The sequence below is a fragment of the Rhineura floridana genome, chromosome 3 (genome assembly GCF_030035675.1).
Source record: "Rhineura floridana isolate rRhiFlo1 chromosome 3, rRhiFlo1.hap2, whole genome shotgun sequence".
NCBI classification, from domain to species: domain Eukaryota; kingdom Metazoa; phylum Chordata; class Lepidosauria; order Squamata; family Rhineuridae; genus Rhineura; species Rhineura floridana.
In genome coordinates, this window is record NC_084482.1 from 14,487,180 (window position 1) to 14,515,088 (window position 27,909).

The 27,909-nt window shown below is 43.2% G+C and overlaps 1 protein-coding gene across 5 annotated transcripts in view; it reads left to right on the top strand.

Annotated features, from left to right (window-relative positions):
* PPP1R1A (protein phosphatase 1 regulatory inhibitor subunit 1A) overlaps positions 1-27,909 on the top strand; it is a 118,471-nt gene that overhangs the window by 83,014 nt on the left and 7,548 nt on the right. For 2 of the 5 annotated variants that reach the window (XM_061614548.1, XM_061614551.1), the window contains 5 exons: positions 12,089-12,126; positions 13,653-13,716; positions 16,116-16,322; positions 22,106-22,232; positions 24,813-24,889. In XM_061614548.1, coding sequence (XP_061470532.1) covers positions 12,089-12,126; positions 13,653-13,716; positions 16,116-16,322; positions 22,106-22,232; positions 24,813-24,889 — 513 coding nt within the window. Of the gene's footprint in view, positions 1-7,581; positions 7,631-12,088; positions 12,127-13,652; positions 13,717-16,115; positions 16,323-22,105; positions 22,233-24,812; positions 24,890-27,909 lie in introns of those variants that run through there. The other 3 variants (XM_061614553.1, XM_061614549.1, XM_061614552.1) reach the window with 3 other exon arrangements.

Sequence of the window (27,909 nt, forward strand, 5' to 3'; positions counted from 1 at the left end):
TTAGAAAAGACAATAATGCTTGGAAGAACAGAAGGGAGTAGAAAAAGAAGACCGAACAAGAGATGGATTGATTCCATCAAGGAAACCACAGACCTGAACTTACAAGATCTGAATAGGGTGGTTCACGACAGATGCTCTTGGAGGTCACTGATTCATAGGGTTGCTATAAGTCGTAATTGACTTGAAGGCACATAACAACAACTCCTTCCAGGTCCTAGTCTAACACTCTCTAACTATTACACCAGTTCTCATTTGGGCCTAGGCCAGTCATTTTTCACGACACACAATTCTTGGGTGATTCTTGGCCTAACATCAGCCCTAGGCACCCTAGGGCAGCTGCTGAGGTCCTGGTGTCCTAGCACACGCCATCCCATCCTGGCCAATCTACAAGCTAGCATTTACATTTTCCACAGTGCTCTGGCATGATGCTGTGTCAGTCATTCCAGGCTGTTGCAGGAAATCAAAATGGTGCCTCCTTGCTGCCCCTGGAGAGGGCCCTACCAAGGAGGCACTTTGCCCCAGACACCTTCAAACCTGGAGAATGGCCATAGCTTAGTGATAGAGCACCTACCTTGTATGCGGAAGATCCCAAGTTCGGTCTCCAGCATCTCCAGACAGGGCTGGGAGAGACTCCTGCTTAAAACCCTGGAGAGCCACTGCCGGTCAGTGTAGACAATACTGAGCTAGATAGACCAATGGTCTGACTCAGGATAAGGTAGCTTCCAATGTTCCTATGGAGCCAGCCTTGCTTTCTGAGAAGCCTAATCCAGACCCCCACGTCTATTTTCAAAGTTAAGGCAAAGATGATTTCCTTATACTGGTTCTGTTAAGCTAGAAGTAAAATTTATAAATGCCCTTATGTTCTCAGGGACCTACAGAAGAGCTAGCTTGATAAGGCATGATTTCTGTAGAACAAGGATGTGGAACCTGTGGCCCTCCAGAACTTGTTGGACCAACTCCCATCAGCCCCAGCCAGCATGGTAGTTGATCAGGTGGACAATGGGATTGCAGGCCAGCAACATCTGAAGGGCACCAAATTCTCTTCCCTGTCTGGCAGTGCCCTTGTCCTGAATAAGTGCCCTTAACTGCAAAGCTATCAAATGATTATTAGTGCCAATCATCCTGGGCTAGATGGACTTTTCCCCCCTGCCAGAAATGCTCTTTTGAAAATGAAAAATACTGGGGTTGAATGACCCCCCCCCCAAAAGCTTTCTCTGCCTTTACAAGAATTGCAGATATGATATAGATTAAACTTGCTCTGTAATATTATCTAATACATCCGAAGCACAAGTCTCCTTTCTGCCACGCAAAGCAGATTGCCTGAGGAAGGAAAAAAAACTGCACTCTTGCATGCACACAACACATGCGCCAGTATGATGCTCTGATTATGGTTCCCAGTAAGTGTCTTTCAACTTGCTTGCCTGACACAAACCAGCCTCCCCCTTTCCTTCTGCCAGCAGGCACCTGCATTTGATCTTCAAATGGAGCAGAGATAATTTGAGAGCCAAGAAATTCTATGCTCCTCTTTGTGAATTCCAAAACCATCCCTTCCTCTGAGACCCAATAGCCACGGCAGCGGAAAAGAAAAAAAATGTGTTTGTTAAATGGCAGGGGAGGAAAACAAAGAGTATACCACCATATGGAGTTGCTCCTACAGCATGCATAAATATTGAATGCTGCACTGAGCCCCCTGCATTAGCATAATATGAAGTCAGATCAAATCAAATATCAAATCAAATATATTTATTACGGTCATAGACCAAAACACATACATACAGATTAATACACAGCAGTAACAATAGCAAAATACAATAAACATCTAAAACTCTAAAATTCTAAAAAAAAGCAGTTGATCGATTAAAAATTTCAGTTAAAAATTAAGCTACAAATGTCTCTACCTCGTGGTTATCAGAGATCTTCTACACAGAACAGCAGCAGAACAAAAGCTGGCAACCTTAGCTGTTACCGATGGGGAATGCTCAGATAGAAGATAATCTACATAAAAAGTTTCAGACCTACCAGGGAGATCTTGCAGAATGGGAGAAATCAGGTGAAGTCTAAGATCTCGGTAAGAAGGACAGAAGAGTAGTACATGTCCAATCGTTTCTACTTCTTCATTACCACACGGGCATAATCTATTTTTATAAGGTATTTTTTTATAACGCCCTTTCAGTAGAGCCGATGGGAGAATGTTAAACCTAGCCCACGTAAAGGCTCTTCTAAATCTGGGTAAGGTTAAAGTGTTCAGATAAGGAGCCATTACAAATGGCCTTGGATTATATCTGCGCTTGGTGATCAGCAGCAGATGACCCTGGAGATCTACATCTCGTATCCGTTGTGCTATGACTTCTTTAGCTTTTATATAACCCAAACTAATAATCATTGGCAGGGAAAATCCTAAACTTAATATTTTAGCATTGATCATCTTCTTCCACTTAGATTGGAAGGCATCCGAGAGTGTGAGTGGTGTCAGACCCACGGGGGTGAATATCATCTTCAGCCAGGAATTAATTCTATATGACCAAACACGTGATTCAATAGTAGGGAGCCCTACCTCTGTCGGAGAATATTACTGGGGATACATCGAGGGGCAGCCAGCACAGCTCTAAGAAAGCTATTTTGTACTGCTTCAAGGGGAGAATAATTCTCATAGGTACTGGCTTGAGCCCCATACAATAGCTGAGGTATGATCTTCATAACAAATACCTTAATTGCTGCAGGAAGGTATTGACCGCCCCTATTATAATAAAAGGCGAGAAGAGCTCTCATGGTTCTTTGGGTGTTGGATATAGCAGCTTTTAAATGTGGGCCCCAGGATCCCTTAGAATGAAATATCACTCCCAGGTATTTAAAAACATCTACTTGGTCAATTGGGTGCTTCTGAATCCACCATAGATGTTTAGGCTTTTTGTTGGAAAATACCAAGACTTTTGTTTTGTCATAGTTAATTGACAGAGACTCAGTATTGCAATAATTTGCAAGTGCTGCCAGAAGACGTCTCATGCCAACACTTGACCGTGATAGCAGGGCTATATTGTCCGCATACATAAGAATGGGTACAAACTTCTCATTCAGACTTGGTAAATGTGAATGCACCCTGTGCAGACTGCCTACTAGCGAGTTGATATATAGATTGAAAAGAAGGGGGGCTAGTATGCATCCCTGTTTTACCCCCTTATAAGTAAATATAGGTCTTGTTAGATGACCTGCCTTTACACCTGACACGTAGACAGGTATTAGCATATAGGCCACGTATTAAACATAGTAATCTCTTATCAATATTAGTGGCCTCTAATTTCTCCCATAGCCGTTCCCTAGATATAGAGTCGAAGGCCGTCCTAAAGTCTATAAAGGATACATATAAGGAGCCTCCTGAATAGGCAGTATACTTATTGGCTAGATGCTGTAGAACAAAAATATGGTCTGACGTAGAACGCCTCGCTCTAAAGCCAGCTTGTTCCTCTGCTATATTATTGTCCTGATCGACCCATTCTTTTAGTTTGTCATAGAGATGGATGGCATAAAGCTTACTAATAATGGTAAGTAGACTGATCGGCCTATAATTAGATGGATTATCTCTAGGGCCTTTTTTATGTATGGGAACTATTATTGCAAGGCCCCAATCCGGTGGAATTAAAGTTGACTGATCTATCATAGTAAATAGCACTGCTAATATCGGGGCCCACCAATCAGGATTTGCTTTGAAAACTTCTGCCGGTATATTATCCGCACCTGGGGCTTTATTAGATTTTAATTTAGCTATAAGAGAAATCATTTCCTTTGCGGAAACTGGTGACCAGGCCGGTAGGTCAGACCTAGTCAGTTTGGGCACGAGGGCAGAGTTCTGATTTCGCATATAGAGTTTAGCAAAATAGTTCTCCCAGGTAATAGCTGGAATGTGGCAATCTACATTGGAGTAATCAGTTGGCCATCCCTGGACAACCAGTTTCCAAAACAGAGATGAATCCTTTGATTTCGATGCATTGATCAAATGTTGCCAGTTATCCCTCAGGGCAAGTTTCTTTATCCGGGCTATAAGATGTTTAAAACATTTCTTTAATTCTAGATATTCTAAAAGTGAGGCATACGAATTATTGGTTTTATAGTTCTTATAAGCTGTTATTAAATATTTTTTCTTCTCTACACAATCAGAATCGAACCAAGGCTTTGATTTCGAAACCAAATTCAATAATTTGTGGCTGTGAGTAGGGAGCAGTGTATTTTGTAAAACAACAAAAAGTTGCTGAAAGGCCTGGAACGCAGCTGTGACTGAAGTTGCATTAAGCAAGAGTTCTCGAAGAGATTTGCACTGGCTGGCATTTAGTGTGTCTCTTAAATTTTTCTCTGTTTTGGGGAGCCATTTAATACGTGATGGGCATATTTCCAAATCCGCATCTATAGTTGGCTCTAGATCCGCGTAGATTTGTTGGTTACCACATTTCAGAAAGAAAGTTATAGGGAAATGATCACTTTCCGGTCGGCTCTCAACCGAACACAGTGATACCGCCCGGAACAGGCCCTGGGATATAATAAAAAAGTCAATTGTCGAGCCTCCCCTGCTTGCATGATAGGTAAATTCTCCAGTATAATCTCCATTCACCCGACCATTCACCAGTATTAAGTTCATTTTAGTTAAAAGTTGCATAAGACAGAAACCGGCATAATTGATACCCTTGTCTCTCGAGCATCTATTTGGAATGGATGCAAGAGTATTCCCCAAAGGAGGTACCATATGGAATCTAGAATAGAGGGTTATATCATCTGGGCCAACTCTAGCATTAAAGTCCCCCGCTATAATTACCAATGCTTCAGGATGTTGTACTGACAGACTAAGTAAGTATTTACCAAGCTTTTCAATATTGGCTTTGGCTGATTTTTTTGTTTGAGCCGGAGGGAGATACACATTGACAAGAAGAAGAGTTGACCATGAAAATTTAATAATTAAGGAAGTTGCAAGCTCCTTAAGGGGATTCAATTTGATTATGGACGCATAAATTTTAGTAGATATAAGCGTACATAGGCCACCCTTGCATCTACCTCCTTTATTACTAGGTACAGCCTCTAAGCAGTGGGCAAAGAAACCATTTAAGCCTAAATCTCTTCTAAGCCACGTCTCTTGGAGGAAAATAATATCAAAGGTTTTAAGAAAATTTACAAATGATGGATCAGATATTTTGTTTCTCCACCCAGCAATATTCCAAGATAAAATCTGGACATGCGAGCATATTTGCTTAAGATCGTGTCAGGGAAGAATGGTTTGATGCGATGATACAGCATCCTGACATGAGGCTGTAGAAAGTGGCAGGTCGGAGTCTTGCCAGCATTCAATTTTATCTAGTAGTGGATCATTTCTACTAACGTTGGAAGTTATTGGGATCAGCTGTCTAGTTGGGTGACTCATAGACTTGGGAGGTTTTGGCGGGGAGCCCTCTTCATGAGGAGCAAGCCATCTCATAGCTGTCCACATAGCAGTAGTAATTTTGGAAGCATCACTAATGACAACAATTGAGAGCAGCTTCATTGATGGAGAACTTCGTATCAAGGACGGAACTAGTAGGTTAATTTCTGCTTCAGTTCGAATTGGGCCAACGTTATTTTTGACAGCAGGCTGTTCTAAGAGTGGATTCCCCGAAGGGATGGGCCCATCCACATAATTTGCCGCAGGAGATTTATAGTCATAAGATTGGGCGTTTGCTTCGTCTCCAATCCTACCAGTCGTCGACATTCTTTCTAAAGTAGCTATTAGCTTATATATTCTTGCAAAGATGTCTGCTTGTATTTCCATAGGTAGAGTAGAAAATCTGTTAAGGAGTTTCTGTTCCTCTTCAACAAACTGCTCCTGATCCTCCTTTGTTTCCGATGCCACAGTGGGCAGCTCAGTAGATTCCACCATTTCCAGGTTCGGTCGAGCCGAAGCGCTTGGTAACCGAAATTGGGCTGACGTTAGTTCCGAGTTCAGATCAATAAGGTTATTATCCAAGTTATACCCAGAATTTAGAGAGTGCTCGGGTATTCCAGCTTTGAGAGGCGGGGCTATCCGAAATGGCGGCGCTATATTCTCAAAAACTCTTACTATAGTAAGACCCTGCAACAGAAATAGGTCTTTATATTTAAACAAACGCGTTGCTTTACCTGGGTCTATAAACGATACAATGGCACGTGCATTAATGTAGTTATAGAACAGGTAGTCTATATGAGATATATCATCCACAACAACCCTATTTGGAATGATATTCTCCAAAAGATTTTGAAGATGCGTCCTGCGCTTCTCTTGTGTAGTGCATCCAGCTGGTTTTGGATAATTAAGTATAGCTAGTTTAGAACGATTCAGAACAAGAGACCATTCCATATTTCTTATCCGTCTGGCAGGAGGTTTAGAGTCTTGAATCCTAAGAACATAAGAACATAAGAAGAGCCTGCTGGATCAGGCCAGTGACCCATCTACTCCAGCATCCTGTTCTCACAGTGGCCAACCAGGTGCCTGGGGGAAGCCCGCAAGCAGGACCCGAGTGCAAGAACACTCTCCCCTCCTGAGGCTTCTGGCAACTGGTTTTCAGAAGCATGCTGCCTCTGACTAGGTCCAATTGCTGGTTTTGTAGTATATTCTTGGGATATAGACGCAAGGGAGAGATTTCCAGAAGAGCTTGTGCAGGTTTTCCACTAATAGGCTGTTTCGGTTCTTTCTGAGGAGCTCTTTTCGGTTTTGTCTTTTTGGGCTGTTCCAGTAGAGGCTCAAGTAGTTTAAACAGCTTTTTAAAATTCATATTACATCTGCAGTGTCTTTTTAAGTTTTTAATATTTTTACTCTTCTTGGCCATCGGGGTAGAACACAGTCTCTTCCTCTTAATTGTAGCTCTCTTATTTTCTCTTCTTACAGGACATTTGGGTTGAACATTCTGTTTTATGACCAGTGTTAGAGGGGGGCTTGTAACTTTCTCTCCATGGTTTAGGTCTGTTTTTATAAATGCTTCCGTTAAGGTTGTTAAAAGCTGATTAGTTTCTGCTAGAAACATTAAAATCCGCTTCAAAATTGTCGTCATTTCAAAAAGCCAGAGTTCGTTTGGCTCTACATTTTTTATATTCCCAACAAATAGTTCTTTATCCATCTCCTCATCAGCTTCCATTTGATTAGACTGGGTCAGATCTTTCTTTTCACCATACTCTTCGGTTATGCTGGTAAACTGGGTAATACAGCATTTATTTTGTTCAGACTTCAAATTTTCCTGGGGTGAAGCCAAAACCCCCACATTTATTGCCTTCTCTGCCCAGTCTAATTCCTGAGCCAGATTTACAGTAGATGGATCAACATAATCTACATAGTCATAGTGCTTGTCTGAGCAGTTATTAATTGACCAGTCCCAGACCGGAGCAGCTTGACAGGGGAGTTCAGGGGGGGCTTCTGTAGCTTCTCTTATTTTTACTTTTACTGCTTCACGAGCTGTCTCATTAGTGAAATAGAACTGAGTAATTTTTGCCTGCTTAATTCGTGAGAGGTCTTTGGAAAGCTCACTTAAAGGTTCAATACCCAACTCCTTGTATTTTTTCCTCGTTAGCACCATACTGGTTGTCAGCTAAAACTCCTACCTCTTTAAGCATTAATATGCTAAGTCATTCAATGGGGATATGTCAGGTCTGTATCTACTCGCAATGAGAGATAGCTGTTGTTTCTCCTTAATTTATTTAAAGTTCGTAATAAAAGTTCATGAAGAAAAAATAAAGAGTGACTCACATAAAAGGGGTCTCTCTTACTGGCTCTCCTCAGCAAGCGCAGATCAAAGGAGCAGAAGGACGCAGAGATAAATCAACAATTAACGACGGAGGAGGAGAGGAAATACAAGAAAGACAGCTTTCCAAGTCTCGAAGGAAATGTAGTTGATGTAAAATTCTCAGCTGAGGCAAAACAGGTTGCTTAGCCTTGAGATAGGAACTCTAAAAGTTGATAGAAAGCGGAGCTCCAGGCTTAGCGTCTTGCTAGGTCGCCATCTTGCCTCCGTCTCCAAGTCAGATCTCAGATGGAGATATAAGCAGAGGTTCTGTTTTCTAAGGGGCAATTACGAAGGCTCAGCTTAGGATCACTGATTTTTGGGGTTGGGTCTTTTTGGAGGATGAGGATGAAGATGGTTGTAATGTTCATAAGACAGTATGGATGCTTCAAAAGGCCTTCACCATGTATAGTGTAAACACTTCATTGTTTCTTCTCTAGGGATGAGTTTGGGGAGGGGGACAGCCCTCTAAATCTGCAGTAAAAAGGTCCTGTGGTAGCCACTGATTGGCTGGTGCCTGTAACGTCGCCAAGACATTGTTTTCACCTCTCTAGTCCCTGTTCCCAGTTTTGTGACTTATTTTCCATGTTGGCTTTTAATGCCAAAGGATGAATGCATCAGTGAGTGAATGTCACACACACACACATACACAGAGTGTTTTTTTAAAAAAGAAGATAGCAGTGCAGTCCACCTGACGCATTGGAGGAAGGACCAGACTGACAGCTGACCCACGGTGCTAGGGGTCACTTGCCACAATATGAACTCTTGTCAGTTTTAAAATGTAATGCACCAAGGAGGCTAGACTTACTTATCAGATGAATCATCCCCTGTGATTTCTCTCTAAGCACTACCTCCATCATCAGCCTGAGCGAGCGACCCCCATGGGGAGGAGTGGAGGAAAGAAACTTTGGATAGCCAGGACTGGTCCCCGTACTGCCTCTCTGCACTTAAAACAGAAGCCTTCCACCCCACTACCCTGCTCTAAATCTTTATCTGCATCCTTGCCTGTGCTGCAAGTCTCTTGATTAGTGTCAACAGGAATTTGCCTCCTGCATGGGGCCTAGGGGGCCAGGGGAGAATAGCAGCCCTTGCCTCAGGGCCACATTAAGACATGCTGAGACCCTAAGTCACATGTGGGGAAGCTTTGGCCCCCCAGATGTTGCTGAACTCCAGTTCTTATCATCCCTGGCCACGATTGCGAGGGCTGATGGGAGTTGTAGTTCAGCAACATCTGGAGGGCCAAAACGTCCGTACACCTGTCCTATGTGAAGTTTAAGAGGCTCCATAACATTACCCCCCAAATGCTATTTTTGTTTGTGTGTATGTGTGTCATATCAAAAACTCAACGTCTGTTTTGGAGCCTCTTTTCCCGGTTTCCTTTAGTTTTGACCAGTTATGTAAAACTTGATATGTAGTTTTTAAAAAGTTTGTATTTAGAGCCCCCAAGCTGTAGCTTACTTAGCTTGTGTGTAAATCCAACACTGCCTTCCTTCTCTGGGGGTGGGCTGTTTTTCACTGAGGCTGCAGCACAGGGGGAAGGGTAAACCCCCATGCACCATGGTTTTGATCCGAATCTTCAGCCCCTCCCTGCCTTTTTTTCTTTTCCTTTTTAACAGATATAAGAAATGCGTTCACGGTACTTTTAGTCTTTTATTGTCTAGTTTGGCATCTTTCTCTCCCAAACTACTTAAAAAGCTGCAATTGTTCAGAGTCCTTAGCTGTTGTAGTTGCAACATGAGTTACAAAACTAATTTTTATTCATGATACTCCTGAGGCCACATCTTTCACATCTTGCAGCAGATCTTTAAAAAAAATCTGATGGGGGCCGTGTTTGTTTAAACCAAAACTCCACAGTTCAGATTGTTGTTAAATGATTCTTTCCAGTTCCCAGAGTCTCCATTTGGGTTAAGTCCCTTTTCCCTGCTTTTCATCCCTTCCAGTACAGTCTGTTCAGTTCTGCATGGAGTCTAAAAGCTTGGTGAGTTACAGCAGCATGTTGGAGCTGGGAGTTTCTGAGATCTGGTCAGAATGCTTTCTGGCTTGCTGGAGTTTTGGAGGGGTAGCATGCTAGTCCGGCAAAATTCTAGTTCCCATGACAACACCCCGTTATGTTTCCTGGGTGACAGAGAAACTCGAAATTAGGTACCCTCTGCAGTATGTGACATAGAGACGTCTGTGTCAAATGTCCGCCTTTTTAGCTTTGCAGACCAAAGTCGTGCTTTTGAAGGGGAAGATGCTTCCTGAACCCCCTGCCTCTTTTAATCTACGGGTTGATGTCACTTGAGGGCAAATGAAGCAGCCATCAGGAAGAATTGCCCTCATTTTCAATAGACAGATACCGCTTTTGGCTCAGACCTAGGGAAGAGTGTGTGTGCATGTGTGTATGTGTAAACTGGGCTTGTAAGTTGTAAGAAACTTCCAGAAGATGAGCTATCACCATAACATTTTACCTGTCCTGGGGCATATGAGCATGAGTGGAGGTCTTCTCAGCAGCTGCCCCCATAGGCCAATAAAATGGCTCCCATAACAGTAAAAGACCTTTTAAAATGGTGGCCATCACGAAAAAGACTCCATTTTGTGGTGTTTCAGCTTCCCCCCCCCATCATTCCCTGGGAAAATACATCTTAGGCGCTGTAGGTAAATAAAATGGTGGAAGCAACAGGCACTGTCACCCCTGCAAATGGTGGGGGGCAGGGAGGAAGCCCAAGAGAAATAGCAACAAGTGCCATTTCTGTGAATGGAAAATGAAACAAATGATGTCTCTAACAGCAAACATGAATTGAATACCAAAATGCAGGGGAGGTGGAATTCATGCATTCTCCTACTTTCTATGGGCTTGCTCTGCTTAACACACAATGCTAAATTTTGCAATTGAAAGGTGCTGAAGTTCGAGCCTGCTTGGTATTGGCACCATTTTCATGAACCATCAAAGTAGCCATGGCTTCTCCCAAAGATTCCTGGGAACTGTAGTTTGTAAAGATTACTTCAAGTTATTAGGAGGCCCCTATTCCCCTCACAGAGTTACAATTTTCAGAGTTCCTGAGGAAGAGGGATTAATTGTTAAACTACTCTGGGGGACAGTTGAGTGTGTTACTTGGACCCATTTTGAAATGTGAGCCAGCCCTACCATTCCAGATAACTGGGGGTGGGCAGGACAATGATTGCTATTTGTGCTGACATGGGTGTTGAGTAGTGTGGGCGGAGTGTTTGCTGTTAGTAGTATTAATATCTTGTGCCTGATTTAATGCTCAAAGCATCTACTGATGCCAAAACTCTCTACATTGTTCTAATGTTTCGCAAAAGTCTAGGCCAAACACTGGTAGGCTTTGGGCATGAGGGCTCTCCTTTATTTGTTTATCTATTACATTTCTGAATTCACCCTTTCTCCCAAATTTACAATGAAAATAGAGCCCAAAAAAATACATTCAGCACATTCAATAAGTAAAACACATTAAAGTAACTATAAATATCAATAAAATATAACATGGTGGGTGTAAAAAAAAGTAGCCTCAATCTGTAAAAAGTCCTGGCAAGCCAAAAGCTTCTTCTGTTGGTGTCTAAATATGGACAGTGAGGAGGACAAACACAGCTCCAGGATGAAAGTGTTCCAAAATCAGGGAGCTACTGCAGGAAAGGCTCTGTGGCCATGTCCCCAAACAGCAAATCCTAATGGGGCCATGAGCTATGCTAAGGAATCAAATCAGCATTGTTGTTTTTCCCCAAAGTCCACTAAGGGCAGTTGAGGAAGGGTCATAGCTCAATTGCAGAGCACCTGCTTAGGGGGCAGAAGGCCCCAGGTTTAATCTCCAGATAGGAATGTCCCCTATCAGAAGCACTGGAGTGCTGCTGCCAGTCAGTGTAGCCAATACTGAGACAGATGGACCATTGGACTGACTCGGTATAAGGCAGCTTCCTCTGTTCCTAAAGCAGAGCAAGATGTAAAATGGAGATGGAGCCAATTACTTACCTGCAACCCCATAAGCCATACGCTGGGATAACCCTACAAATACAAATGAGTCTAAGTTGCTACAGATCAGGGCTATAGCATGTAGTTTAGGTGGAGGGGAATCTTGTTGCTGTTATTGTTCAACAGTTGGAAGTTGGAAAGCCTTGCTGATCTAGTAATCCAGTGATTTAGTAGATCCCGATCTATCTGGCTGTTCTGCCTGTTCCTGGTCTAAGCTGGTGGCATCTCCCTGGCTTGCCAAAATTATCCCCCCTTCATTATGGCATAATTATGTACCTTTTACTTTATTAACTTATCACACTTTCTTTCTTCTCTCTCTTGTGTCTCCTCTTCTCACATACAAATCCTTCTCACCTAGAAATTGATGAAGATCGGCTCCCCAACCCTCTGCTGAAGGTTCGTACCCATGTCTTCACTCAGATGTGAGCAACTGAGAACCAGTCTTATACATTCAGCAAAATCAGGTGGTAAAGCACGTCCTGGATAGTATCATCTCAAGCTGCAGGAAGCAGGAATTGTATGTTTCAATGCACCCCTGTTGAAAATTCCCCATGCACATAGGAAAATAGCACATCAGGGGAACAACCTTCTCCCTGATGTGCTAGCTTTCTGTGTGAAGAGGATGAGTGGTGAGTGGTTTGTTGGGGAACACTCACACAGGCAACCTCCTTCCCCCGATCCTACATCCTGAAGTGATACAATCCAGGAAAAGACTTCATTGCTTGTTAAAGTGGAGTGGTCTTTATTTAGCATTAACTTATACTACATCAAAAACATGAGTGAGTCTAGATTTTGGTAGAGATGGGAGAGAGAAATCCTATTTATTTTTCAAAGCCAATCCAAGGGCTTGGAAGCGTGCCATCTAACAGCCTTGGCATTGCCACCACTTCCCCTCAACATACAGTGCGCACACACACACACACTTCAAATGGTAATGGCAGAAGTCCTCAGGATAACTACATCTCCCATGGTCCCCTGGGGCTTTTGTGTCCCAACAAGCCACTAATCAGCATGCAAGCACAACAGAAGGAATGAGGAAGCATTTGCCACTGATGCACCCAGTTCTTTCCTGGTAAGCCATGACAAGAACAGGAGGTGCTTGAGGGGGCATGGAGATGGGTATGGTGACAAGGGCTAGTGTGGAGAGGGAAGTCAACAGTTCTTCTCCACCTTGGATTTTAATCTGAGTCAGAGAAGAATTTCTGGGCTTGAAAAGTTCACCTTTCCTAATGTGGCAAGTTTTAGGAGCCCCCAAAGTTCATCTGTGAACCCAAGCTGAGAGAGGTTCATCAGCATCTCTACGTAGAATTGCCAGGGTCTTTTTCTGCCACTTGCTCCAGTGCCTCTAAGAATTCCACAGCAAGTATAAATTCAACAGGTGATAGTTTTCCTGGCATGAAATTGCAGGAATTCAATGCAATTCCTTCACCCACTGAATTAGTAGTTGTTGCACAGCCCTTCAAGGCAAAGGATGAACAAAAAGCTGGCCGCTGTGAGAACAGGATGCTTGACTAGATGGGCCACTGGCCTGATCCAGCAGGCTCTTCTTATGTTCTTATGGTGGTGCTAGCTATATCGTGCCTGCCATTCCTCCATGTGAGTGGATCGATCGTGCAAATCTCCTGGTTTGAATCTTGGAGACAGGGACTTGCAAGGAGGGGAAGGATTTCTTCTGGTGGGTTGTTGCCATCTTGACTGAAGGCATATGCCCATCAGGTGGTGGTACTTCTCCAGATGGACTGTGCCTGTCAGAGAGGAGAGGCTGCATTTTGAGAGGCCTGGCTAAGGCCTAGACCACACTGAGCCGCTTACTCCATTTCTGAACTGGCAAGACCCAGATTCAGGCCATAGCCAATGTTATGCCAGCCTTTTTCTATCTGGAGTCTCATCAGGGATCTTCACCTTTTCCCCTCTCTTTGCAGCCGGGACTGTCGATGTCTCCAAGGCAGAGGAAGAAGGTCTCCCGCACCACCCCCACCATGAAAGGTAAGAGAGGCTCCAGTCCAGGGGCTAGTTGACTCCCATCAAAGGAGAGGTACCCATAATGGTGTTTGCCACTAAGAAGCACAACTCTGTTGTTTTAATCTGATGAGAGCCCTGCCCTTCTCTGGGAAAGAGTGGAGGCTTTCCTTGACTTTGCACCAACTTTAGAAAATGGCATGCTCTCTCTCTCTGCTGTCCACCCTAACACAGGTTTAATCCAATGCAAAAGCGATCCTTTTTCCTTCTCAGCACTCTGGAGAAAAACAGGGGTCAGAAAGAGAAGGGCCCGTCGCTCAGTGGAAGAACATCTGCATTGCATGCAGAAGGTCCCAGCTCCTATCCCTGGCATCTCCGGGTAGGGCTGGGAGAAGACTGAACCCTGAAGAACCACTGCTAGACCATGGAAACAGTACTAAGCCAGATTGTACCAATGGTCTGACTTGGTCTGTGGCAGCTTCCTATGTTCCTATGCTCTGTGCAGGACAGGATGAACCTGTGCCTCTTCCCCCTGCCCCCCTCCCACAGCTTGGAACTGGGGGGGGAGGGCAGAGGCTTACCACCACAGCCACTCTGAGCCTCGGTGGTGCTTAGAGCTCCTCCAAATCACAGGATGCTTCACCACTACAGTATTCCATCCTTCTCTCTGAAGGGTCAGTAGCAAGCACAGATTTTGTCTAACTATCTGTTGGCTAGGGCTTGGTGTGTCTTCCTGTGATTAGCACTGAAGGCCCACAGAGGGAATGGCTGTTTTTTTAAAAGGTGCACACACACTCGCACACACACTCCGCTATGTGCCTGGCTTGGCAGTATCCCAGAAATCCCATCCTGTGATTAATGGCATAGTCATTTAAAAGAGCTTAGGATTTATTTTTAAACAAGTGTCACTGAATTATAGGGGCAGAAGGTACTGTCAAAGGTCATCAAATCCATTCCATTCCACCAGCTGGTCTTAAGCAGGCCCCAGTTGCACATAAACAGCACCAGACAGATGCTGCTTCCAACCTATTTTTACAAATGCCCATTCATGGCATTCCTGCAGAAAACCTGGCTCTTAGAGCTAGTCTACATCCATGGGAAAACTATCCCCTTTTGGGACTGTACTTGTTTAGCCTGTAGGTGAGGCGGCATGTTTGAATGAAAAATCCCGGCATGTAGAAAAGTTGCAAATCAGGGAGAGGAATGGTAGCCTAAACTTCTTGATACCTGCTTGTAGAGAGGGTTTGTTTCTGTTTTTTAACAGAAGGTAGTGTTCACACCCATAAACCCTCCTCCATTTGCAGTTTAACATGCTAAAGTCCCCACAAAGATGTACCATGTGATTATTCAGAACGTGTTCCCTTGTGTTTTTCCTTTTAGTTTTGTAAAGTATTCGCTTCTCCTCCTCTTTCTGTCTGACTCTTCCTGCCTAAATATCTCCAGTCCTTTCCCAATCTGCAATCTTTCCTCATAAACGTTACATAGAATCGCTTTATCTTTTATACTGCTCTGCTTTTTATCCAATTTGCCACCCTTTTTTTTAAAGTGTTGCAGAGCATTATGCATTGCCGAGTGCAACTGTCAGGCTGTGACAGGGCTGCAGGATCTATATCAGAGAAGACTAGAGTGCAATATCAAAAAAGGTTAGAGGACCAGTTTCCAAAACTAGAGCTCCTGGCCGCAGGTGGCGGGGAAATTCTGTCCAGAAAACAGGTTCAAGTAGTCTTGTTGACAGCCAGGATTCAAGCTCAAATAACCATATGTCATTTGGAAAGAAGAATGATCAATAGGCATTGGATCAGGAAGGGTGATAATGGTACTGTGCACTTCTAGTCAGAAGTAAATCCCATTGAATTTAGTGGGACCTACTGCCAGAGAAGTGTATATAAAACTGCAGCCTGAGCCTAGTGATAGGAAGCATGGAGGGCAGGAACTGGTTTAGAACAGTGTTCATCAACCTTGGGGGTTGTAGCGAACAAAGTCATCTTGTTGATGTAGGACTTCCATCTGCGCAACAGGACTTTGTCTCTTCATGTGCCCCCCACAAAATCTGTTCTGGAATTTCCCCCAGGCCTTTGGGACAGATTTGGGGGGCACAGGGGGCTCATGGGTGAGGAGAGGGAGAGAAAGTCCTGTTGTGCAGGCGGATGTCCTTGTGCTACCGGGACAACTTTGTTGGATACAACCCTGGAGATGCTGGGAGTTATAGTCCAACAACATCTGGGGACACAATGTTGAATACTTGCTTAGATGCTCCAGTCCCAGCTACCCCTCCCTTTAGTTCCCAAGTCATCATCAGCCACTGCCTATAGATAGCTGAGTATTTCTCTATGACCAACTTTCTTTTGTACGAACCTTGTACACAGGAAACCATCCCTCACCCTTTAAGCGTCATAGTTTCCATAAGGTTTTCTTCCCCCTTTCAGAGCTCCAGATGATGGTTGAACACCATCTCTGCAAGCAGCAGGGGGATGAGGAGGATGTCAGCACTGGGAGCCAGGAGCCACACAGCCCAACCTGCTGCCCTCATCATGCCACCTCAGAGCCTGGCCACAGTCCCGGGAGTTGCCCTTTGGCCCAAGCCCATTCCCAGCTGGAGACTCAGCAGGATGAGCACATTGCCCTAGAGGAACGTGAGTATGATCCAGTCAACTACAAGTGTCGTCAACCTTCTCGAAGAGAGTCAGGCTCTATTTTGGACAATCCCCCTTCCTGATTTTTTTAAAAGCTAATTATTTCCAGAATGCTCAACACTTAAAAAATCTGCCCTTTATGTAAATATATTTGTAAGTTAATCTACCCTTGAGGCTAATTGTAGGCAGCGTAGAACAGTGTTCTTCAGCTTCTGGTCCCCACACATAGCTGGATTACAGCTTCTGTCATCCTTGATTGTTGGTCATGCTGCCATGGGCTGATGGGAGTTGGAGCCCAACAACATCTGGCTAGCATTCCCACTCCTCCTTTATAGGAAAGCCATATAATATATAAAAAACACTTCGGATGCCTGCAGATGTCAACAAGGAAATGTCATGTTCATGTCCCATTTCATTGGAAAGATTAGCATGTTTGGAAAATTCCCAAATCCTGCTGCTTTTGCTGTAAGGGGTGTGTATATATGTGTGTGTGTGTAATTCCAGGCCAGCCACTCTGAATGGTGGTGGTCAGGTGTTTGCCATACTTTACTCCCAAGCTTATATGTATAATAGCAACCATTCAATTGTCTGGGGAATGGGAGAGAAAAAAATGTGCACTTGGGGTCAGGAACACCAACAGGATGGGGTTAAAACTTCATCCTGGTGACCTAGCAAGGTTAGATTTTTTTCCCCTTTCCCAATGATGGCCTTCATCAGTTGCTGGAAACCACAGGACGGGAGAGTGTTGTTGCACTCAGGTCCTGCTTGCAGGCTTCCCATAGGGGCATCTGCTTGGCCGATGTGGGAACAGGATGTTGGACTAGATGGGTGATTGGCCTGATTCAGCAGGGCTCTTCTTGTGTTCTTATCAGCCTTTGCCAGCCGGGTGCCTGCCATATGTTTTGGACTGCAGCTCCCATCCGCCCTAGCCAAGGAGTTGTAGTCCAAAACATCTGGAGGGCACCAGGGTGGCGAAGGCTGGCCTGCATTGCTATGTTTACCTTGTCCCATAGAAATCAATGGGCACCATTGGGAATGAGGCCTTTCCTGTTCGGCACAGCCTCTCCATCTGCGTAGCACTGCCTTGGATTGTTTTTTGTTATGTTCTTAGGTTTAAAGAGTAGCCCTTAGAACTTGCATATATGATAGATCTGTGTCAAGCCGTGTGCACCCAAACTGTGTATTAACACAATGCTGCTATAGATCACTATAACAGTGCATGTATGCATGCGGTGGTAGTGAGCTTGGAAAAGTTATTTTTTGAACTACAACTCCCATCAACCCAATCCAGTGGCCATGCTAGCTGGGGTTGATGGGAGTTGTAGTTCAAAAAAGTAACTTTTCCAAGCTCTGGGTGGTACACCCTTCTTCCCACACTGCAGTAGCCCTAAATGCAAAGTCATGCCTAAAAAGCCTTTTGGCTAATAAGGAGATCAAACAGTGGCCTCTAGTGGCCATAGGTCAAAATGATAGGCGAGCTTTCTTTAGCCAGAGCCAGCCATTTGAGAGGATTGTCAAGGAATTCCAAAGCTGCCCGTTGCCTGACTCTCTGTGTGTGTGTGGGGGGGGGGGGTGGAGGCTTCGTAGGGGGAAGCATTTTGATCCACTCCCCATCTTGATAAATAATTTATCACGGACGTTCTTTTCAACAAGCTCTGTCCAAGCCCCTTGTCAACTATTCATAGTGTGAGCGTGTCCTGCAAAGTGCCGCGCCTGGATGATGGGCTCAAAACAGCTGCGGCATTCCCTTTGACATTTCATAGACGACGGAAGATGGGTGTTCTTGTTTTACATTATTAACAGAACAAGGGCTTCATAGCACAGCAGGGAACAGACAAAACAGCCATCCTGGGACACAGGCATAATTGTAAACAGGAGGAAGTATGATACATGTTTTTCTTCATCTGCTTGACTTTTTTTTTTTTTTTTGCAAAATATAGGCCAAGGACATCTGGGGTGTTTCAGGAAAAGTGTGAGAGGGAGAGAGGGGCTTGCCCATATAAGAATGTAAGACCCCTGCCAGATCAGGCCAAAGGCCCATCTAGTCCAGCATCCTGTTCTCACAGTGGCCAGCCAGATCCCTGTGGGAAACCCAGAAGCAAGCAGGACTTGAGCATAAGAGCCCTCTCCCTTCTTGCAGGTCCTATCAGCTGGTAGTCAGAGGTATACTGCCTCCAACAGTGGAGGTAGAACATAGTCACCATGGCTAGTAACCATTGATAGCCTCCATCTTCCATGCATGTGTCCAATACTTTTTTAAAGCCATCCAAGTTGGTGGCCATCTCTGCCTCTTGTGGGATCGGATTCCATAGTCCAACTATGTGCCGTGTGAAGAAGTCTTTTCTTTGGTCTGCTCTGAATCCTCCAACATTCACTTCATTGGATGGACCAGAGTTCTAGTGTTATGATGAGTTCTAGTGTAATCAGGAAGGAAGAGCCTCTGCCTATTCACTTTTTCCACACCGTGCATAGTTTTATACACATCTATCATGGCTCACCCCCCTTTTACTCACCTTTTTTCTAATTCCAGAGGGTGCATTATAGACAAATTGTGTTGTGCAGGAAAGATCATGTGTGCGATGCAGCTGTCCTCCAGTCCACACAGTCTCCGTACCTCCCTATCAACTTAATCAAAGGCTCAGGCTGCCCATTTTCACTTTGACAGTCAACAAATCTTGGCTGGATGAGTTGTTGTTACATTCAGGATAGTCAAGGGCTAGTAAACAAGGCAGAATGTTCCACTTTTCAGTGCATGCTTATGTAAGTAGAATGGGGATTCTAATCTATGTAACTGATGAGTGTCCAGGAACCTGAGGGTAGAATTTAGTCCAGATTAAGTGATGTGCAGCAAAATAGCATGTGATACAAATTAAAAGGATTACAAATGAAAACAAGAAGCTATAAACCCAGATAACTCTTGATCATTTAATGTGGTATTGTTAGGTAGTTCGGCTTACAGTAAAACACAGGGATGGGGAGTGTAACATTTTAACTTGCCTAGGGCAGCAACAGCAGCAAAATCACTGGAGCTGGCTGTGTTTAATACAAACTGGCCCAGTTAACGTGAAGGAGCACAAGACAACACACACAAAACCCATTGCAAGGAAAACCACTTTCACATTCATTCTCCTTGCAACAAACCAAATTCTCTTAGCTGTCCTGAATTTCAGTTATAAGAACGGCAATTCTGGTTCCCTTTTTAAGGTTTTCTAAGAGAGCAATTCAAATGAGGTTCAGAGTTGAGGCTGGTTGTTACTATTTTATTCCAAAACGTTGCCAAGAATTTATTTCCTATGACATTGTATGTAGAGAGCATCAAGAGTAACTCATGGAATAGAGGTATATGCATTATGCATTTGATTCCATGTACATATGCGCTGGAGTTTCCCACACACAGAGACACAATCACACTTTCCCCCTCTCTCTTTCATCAGACCACAGTGCCTCTAGCTCTGTCAGGAGACTATTCCCAAAGCTTCAGGGACAGTTTTGCAGATGACACAGAGAGCTTATTTTGGAAGTGTAGAGCTCCACTATGTGACTCTAGATCCTGACCCATTTCACTGATTTGCTATACACCCTCCCCCTACAGCAAGGGTAGGGGAGCTATGGCCCTTCAGAAGTTGCTGGATAACAATGCCCACTAGCCCCAGCCAACGTAGCCAATGGTCAGGGGTAGTGTGAGTTCTAGTTTGTGACCAGGATACCTGCAAGATTGCCTTACCCCTTATATACCCAGTCGATCACTGTGCTCTGCAGGTGAGGGCCTCCTGCAGATACCATTTTATCAGGAGACCCATTCCACACAGCGTAGGTAGCGGACCTTTAGCACTGTGGCACCAACACTTTGGAATTCCCTCCCCTTAAATATTAGACAAGCACCATCTCTGTTATCTTTTGGGTGCCTATTGAAGACCTTCCTCTTTCAACAAGCCTAGAGATCTTATCCCAGCCTGTGTTGGAGTTGCTTTTTAAGATTTTTTTAAAATGTTTTTAAATATGTTTTGTTTTACTATGTTTTTAAAGATTTCATTTTAATATATTTTAAAGTCTGTTTTTAAGATGTTTTAGAGTGTTTTAGTGTTTTGTTTGCCACCCTGGGCTTCTTCTAGAAAAATAAATAGTAATAAATAATAGTTCAGCAACATCTGGAGGGCCACAGTTCCCCACAGCCACCCTACAGCCACACATGATTATCCTTGGCTCCCTGGCTCTTGAGTCTCCTCCCTTTCACCGTCCCCCAAAACAGCACACACAGCCTTCCTGCCCTTAGACCTTGTATGGGGTTTCTTACAAGCACTCTCAGTTCTTACTTCTAACTTCCTTTCCTCATTGACTTCGTCACTCACCCTGACACCTGGGTCTGTTGTCCCTTAGTACCAGAGCTGTAGTTGTCTGGGGTCTCAGGGGGTCTTAGACCCCTTACTTTTTTGGGAGCAGGAACCCTATGTATCCAGTGTCCTACAAGCCAATCAGCATGAAAGGGGAGAGTGTTAGCTGCTGAGAAGAATCTTCTAACATGCTTTCTTGTCCTTTCCTGCTGATTGGAGCCTATCAGAGTAAAAGGAGGTAGGTCAGCCACTGAGAAGACACACTCCTAGGGACGTCTGTTGTTGTGGGAGAAGGTGTGCCATGGGAAGGACTGAGGAGTATGGAGATGACAACTGGGAGCAAGCAAGCGAGGTGTGACTATCATGAAGGGACCCCACACTTCTGAATTTGCCACTACGCTATTGCTTAGTTCTCTAGTTATTGCAACCTTATTTCTCAACATGTGAACTTTGAGGGTAAAGCTGGCGGGCATGGTCCTGCTTTCACCACTTCCACGTGTTGGTTATATACACGGAGGGTGGCTGTTCTGAACAGCCCTCATATTGCAGCCATTTGCAGCCATTCAGTCAATAGGGAGGGCACACACGTTGCAAAGGAAAAACATTAGGCTGTTATATCAATCTTAGCATGCAATTGCATTGTTTCAATGTATAAAGCTCATGATCAACTATTAGCATTAAAAAAAATCAAGTTACAGTTTCCTCTTTTAGCCTGTCCTTGCCATACATAATTTCATAAACCAAAGTCGTATTTCCTGTTCTGTTCCTGCAGCTAAAAAGCTCCTGTTGAAGCGTTACGCTTTTCTTAAGGAACATAATTGATGCACCCTAGGATTAATTAGCAGCAGCGGCTTTTTTTAAAGACTTTTGATACCTTTGCTGAGTATTACACAGCAAAGCTGCAGTCCTTTGCAAGAGTGGAGCTTCCAGTGCATAGATGGAGCTTCCCAAAAGTTCCCTGCTCACTTTAATGGAGGTTACAGGTCTGCAGTTGCCTCTGACATTGACATAGATGGGGGAGTTCAGAGATCACATGCAACTGTATCATTTTGGGGGAATGGAGCTACAATTGGAAATTTATCGTCAGGATACACTGGGTTTAACATTTCTAGTGGGCGTCCTATTATTATGTATAGCTCCCAAACTCTCCTTGAGCAATTACAACCAGATCAGAATCTGTCTGTTCATATATGTAGTGGGAATTAAGTATAACAGCACCTGCTTATTAACAGTGAATCTCACCTGGCATGCCTTTTCTCAGTGACCCAATTTGGAGAGATTTCTCTGGAGCTGTTTTGACAGCCTTCTTTGGATATTATTATTCTCTAAATGCTGGTATCATCTGCCAATGTTGCCATTTTGCTATTCCACTCTGGTGCCGGACTGTTTTGTGAATCAATTAAAAATCCCTCGTTTCCTCGTGGACTTTTTGACAATTGCTGTTTTGTGCAGAAGGAAGTGTCACAGGAGCTTGCTGCGCAGAGAGATCTAATAACGTGAGGCCAGACTTGTCCTCAGAGAAGCAAGGAGTCCATATATCACTGGAGAGCCCCATGGAGAAGGACATGCTGGCCAAGGAGTATGTATAACTATGTATCTTAATTTGGGGAATGGAGGAGGGGATCCGGAGAAGGGAGATAAAAACAGCAAGCTCTGTTTTGAATGGAATCACAACCAGGAGCGTATTATACAAATTCTCAAGCTGCAATCAGTAGTGATGTGTTTTTCCAGGTCTTTCTTTTTGAGAGGGGCAAATTGTTGCAGGAAAAGGCCTTTGACTGTGCTGAATGTAAGCCACTTTGGGGTTTGGGGAGTGAAAGTAATGTGTTCTCCCCCCCCCCAAAAAAAAGTCTTTGTGACCTTTCACCTTTTTCTTGCCTATTCATAGCTACTATTTCCCCAGTCTCTTGCTGCTTCAGTGTGTTTTCCCTGGGTTTAGGGCTTCTTTTTCCTTCATGTGATCAAGGCCTATGACATCATGCCACTGTATTGCAAAATAAGTTGATTTAGAGTGAGGGCAGTGCTTCTTGGAGCAGTATCGCCCTCGCTTGGAATGGGTGAATGCTTTTATGTTCTGCTGCATGCAGAGCAATGAAGGAATTCCATATGGTTGGATAGAGCAGAATTATAGATATGTTGACACACATGCAGGGCAACTGGCAGAGCAGTGATGCAACATGGACAGTCTGTTTTGCAAGGGTTATTTACATCTTAATGTAGGAGTGGATGAATATCAATACTTAAAGAAAGGGAGGTCCCCCACTAAAACAAAGGGTTGTTTCCAATGTTAGTTCTACTCAGATCCATTGAAATCAGTGGGCAATACTAACAGGTCTAGTAAGGTAAATGAGACTGCCCAAGAATATAACTTGGTGGGATACAACCCAAAGAGTTGTGTTCATCCCCAGCTTTAAATGAAATGCCAAGCACAAGTTTTTTATACATTGGAACAAAACTCAGGGTGATATTTGAAAATGGCATGCATTGTCCTCATCCAGTTTTTCCCATGTGAACCAGCTCTGTGATTCTTCAGTTCATGAGTTCCAATGCTGAGGGACTGAAAGTAAAAATGGGTTTGAAGATTATGCTCAAATTAAGGCAAGGTGTCAAGGTGAACCCAAGGGATAGGGAATGCTCTGGGATTCTGAGGGCTACAAGATGGTGGTGGTGGTGGTGATCTTGCAGATCAAAATACCACAGATGCCAGGCCTTTCATTTCACCTCCAATACAATATAGGCAGCTGCAAATCCTGTTGAATGGTCTGTGTGTGTGTGTGTGTGTGTGTGTGTGTGTGTGTGTGTGTGTGTGTGTGTGTGTGAGAGAGAGAGAGAGAGAGAGAGAGAGAGAGAGAGAGAGAGAGAGAGAGAGAGAGAGAGTAGGGAAGGGGGTGGTGAGAGAGAGTGTTAGCTCTGCAGGTATCAATTTCCCTTTGTGAATGCCAAGATTACGAAGTCTCACTGTGACTCCAATTAGTTCTCCTTTCAGCTTAGATTAGTTCATTTTGAATCAAATTCATTAAAGAGAAGATTCAGCTGGTTCACTCAAGCCTAAGCTTAATGAAAATTGAAAATGTCATCATGCGTACCTTAGTATATCTAGAATGAAGGTACAACATTGGCCATGGAGAAGGCAGACAAATGTGCTGCAGGCTTGACCCAAGATCTTCACTCTCTGACTCCTAAAAACCTGAGTGTATCCATATATGCAACAATGTGTGTCTGTCCTCTTACACAAAACACACAAGATCTTTTCATCAGCAAGACAGAACCAGCAGATACATTCAGACAGCACTGAAACTGATGGCAGCCCTCTCATACAATAAGGGTGGGCAGGGGGAGAGGCACAATATGTTAACCCTGGGCAGTTTGAATATTTTGTTATGTTTTCCAAGGGGTGAAATTCATCCTGCTTCTATATTTAGTCAATGGACAATTTTAGAAATGTATAAAAAAGTTCTATAGAACTGGGGGAGAAATTCAGTTCAGTTCACATTTAAAGATTAGCTTGCCTAATGCACATTTTCCACAACAAGATGCAAACCAAAATATATTCACTAATTGGCAAAAACCCCTTGCGGTTTAAGAATGTACCTATAGCCCACAGCTATTTCTATCAAACTTTAAAAAGCAGGGAAATTGGGCAGCTATAGTGAATGCACCAGGGGAGCAGGAGACCTGAACTCCTCTCTGAGATATTGTACTGCCCTACAAATTGGTCAAAATGCAAACACCATTTGGGTTGGTCTTTCACAGTCCAATCCACTTCCTGTGTAGCTTGGAAGAATTTGGTAACATGTGCCTCTGAGCATATGGTGAGTGGTGGCAACACCTGCAATCTCCAAAGATAGAGAATTATATTTTTGTATGTTTGTTGGTGTTCTTCTTACTTTGCTTCTTTTCTGTGTTACTACTGTTTGTACAGAGAATCTAAACTAGAACATTTTATTTTCCTCATTATTCATCCCAGAAATCTGTGTCAAATTTATTTTTATTAATTTCAAAGCCTTTTTAGTGGTCAGTGTCATATAATGGTGAAGACAGCCTTTTGTGTTTCAAATTGGAGGTTATGTTCTATTTCTATTTTGGGTGCTTTAACAGTTGAATCTGAAACTGTAGTTTGATGTAAAATCAGACTAATTCTAATATGTTGCTATTTCAGCAGTGACTCTAGCTGTTGGGAAAAAGAGGATGCATGTTTTCAGCCTGCTATGTTTAAACCACTTCATTTAAGGCAAGGTAGGCATGGTCAATTAAAAACATAGAGCACACCTAGCATTTTGTTAGAATATATTTCACCTCCCACTGTTTTATCTTGTGCAAACTGACACACTCCTGAGGTCCACTGGAGACTATTCTGCAGAAGTCAGTGCCATTATTATGTTTGGAGTTTTTTTAGTGTAAATTTTGCAAAGTGTTGCTGTACTACACATATTCGCAGAAACAGAAACAAAAGAAAATGATTTCCTATAGGAAGCTTCACTAAAATTGCAAAGGAAATCAGACATATTCAAAGTGACCATCTCAACGATATCAACTGTCCGAATAATGTTGCTTCCTCCCTGCTAAAACAAGATCAGCACAGCACGTCTTGTTTCTGTTATTTGGGCTGATTGCAGGTGTTGCCACCACTCACCATATGCTCAGAGGCACATGTTACCAAATTCTTCCAAGCTACACAGGAAGTGGATTGGACTGTGAAAGACCAACCCAAATGGTGTTTGCATTTTGACCAATTTGTAGGGCAGTACAATATCTCAGAGAGGAGTTCAGATCTCCTGCTCCCTTGGTGCATTCACTATAGCTGCCTAAGTTCCCTGCTTTTTAAAGTTTGATAGAAATAGCTGTGGGCTATAGGTACATTCTTAAACCGCAAGGTTTTTTGCCAATTAGTGAATTTCCCTGCTTTTTAATCCGGGAGGTAAGAGATGGGATCCTGTGCAAATTAGCACCAGCAGTAACAGAAATAGTTCAGCAGTGTATTTTAAATGTTATATTACCATCAAGAATGCCTTTATCTTTACAAGAGGGTCATGGCTTAGTGGCAGAGAACATGCTTTGCATGCAAAAGTCCCCACATTCAATACCCAGCATCTCCAATTAGGGCTGGGAGAGATCCTTATCTGAAATCTTGTCAGTCAATACTGAGCTAGGGACATCTATTGTTATAGGAGAAGGCATTAAAAAGGATCTTATTCTCAACGCAGCAGCAAAAAAAGAAGGAGGGGCATGGCTGTGACTATCATGAAGAGACCCTGCACTTTTTAATTTGCTACTGCACTACTAGTCATAAACAGAAAAACCACTTGGCCACCTCATTAGTGTAATATGGTATTACACTAACTGCAAATATTTGATGCCCCTGCATCATCAATGGGTTTAAGGGGGTTGTCCTGAGCACATGGAACCACTGCTGTTGCTTCCATGGCTGTAACAGAGTGTGGTTAAAGATAAGTGAAATGCAAACAGAAAAAACAACACAAAAGCCAGTAACACTTTCCTAAATGCAATACCATACCAACCACAAGATTCCTATGAATAAGGCAGAAAACTCCGCATCCCACAACCAGTCAGGATTCATAACCAAAAACCCAAACTAAAAAAATCCTAGCAGCCAGTCAGCCAAGGTCACAGAAATCCCCATGCAGCACAACCTGACCTGGGGACTGCAGTTAATGCAGAATGCTGCAGCATGATTGCTGACATGAGTGAGATCCTATCAGCACATAATACCTCTGCTCTGAAATCTGCATTGGTTGCTGATTTGCTACCAGGCCAAGTTCAAGCTGTGCTTTCTATGTTATGGGTGCCACATAGTACTTGTTCTGCCCTTGTAAGAAATCAGTCCTGTAAAGTGACAGCACCTATGCTTTGGAACTCCTTGCCTATTGACATTAGGCAGACGCCTCTTTTCAGCACCTGCTAAAATCAGTTTTCTTGAGGCAAGCCTCTCCAGGCATGTAGAAGCTATTGTGTTTTTAAATCTGTTTTTAACTCATTGTTGGTTTTATTATTTTGAACTTTTTAAAATATCTGTCCTTAACGCTTTTGCCAATAATTTTATTGTTTTAAGTCTTTCTGTAAACACCTTTGAGATTTTTTACACTAAAGCGGTATATAAATGTTGTAAATAAAAATACATCAATAAATGTTGGGGTCACTGTGGCCCTTGAGTCTCTTCCAAATTTTAGGAACTAGGAAATCTTCCTTATACTGACTCAGGCCACTTTGTACCATCTAACTCAGTACTCATGACATGGAATAGCATTGGCTGTCCAGGATTCCAGGCAATAGTCTTTTCCAGGAATTGAATTTTGGACCTTGTATGCAAAGCATATGCCCTAACTATGAGCTACAACCCTCCCCGTTTAAAAAAGTATCTTTTAAAAAATTTCTTTGCAATTCACTCTTGAATGCACATCATACCTACAACATTTATTTATAGTACATTCAACACCCATTTGAAGCACATGAATCCCACCACAGAATCATGGGAATTTTCATTTGTTAAGGGTGGTGAGAACTGTAACTGTGAGGGGGAAACTACACTTCCCAGGATTCTTTAGGCGAAGTCATGGGCTTTAAATGTGTTGATCTACTTAATCAACTTTGCCAGCATGTAAATCGTTTTAATTAATTTTTCAAAATGGAAATGAGCTATAAAGTATACTGGGTGACCATGTGCTACTCACCATCTCTCAGCCTATCCTCCCCTCAAGATGAAAACAACAGAGTACCATGACCACCCCAAGGAAGAAGGGCACACTTAAAATGTAGAGAAAAAATCATCTACAACCATAGCGTGAAATCAAATACTCATTGGGACGCAGTATGAAGTAATATTTATATAAACATGACTATCAAATATGTTTATTAATTACACAATCTGTAATTGATATTTATAGTGCAATCCAATGTTTGTTTACTCAGAAGCAAGTCCCAATGTATTCAATGGGGCTTACTAAACTGGGAAGTGTGCAGAGAACAATCCAATATCTCAGAAAGGTCAGGTCTCCTGCTCCCAATGCATTCACTATAGCTGCCCAATTTCCCTGCTTTTTGAAGTTTGATAGAAATATCTGTTGGCTATAGGTACATTCTTAAACCACAAGGTTTTTTGCTTATTAATGAATTTCTCTGATTTAAATCCAGGAGGTAAGAAATGGGATCCTGTGCAAGCTTGCTGAGAATGGATTGATCATTTGCATGCTTATTGAGTTCAGTGGGATTTACTCCCCTGCAGTCATGCTTACGATAGG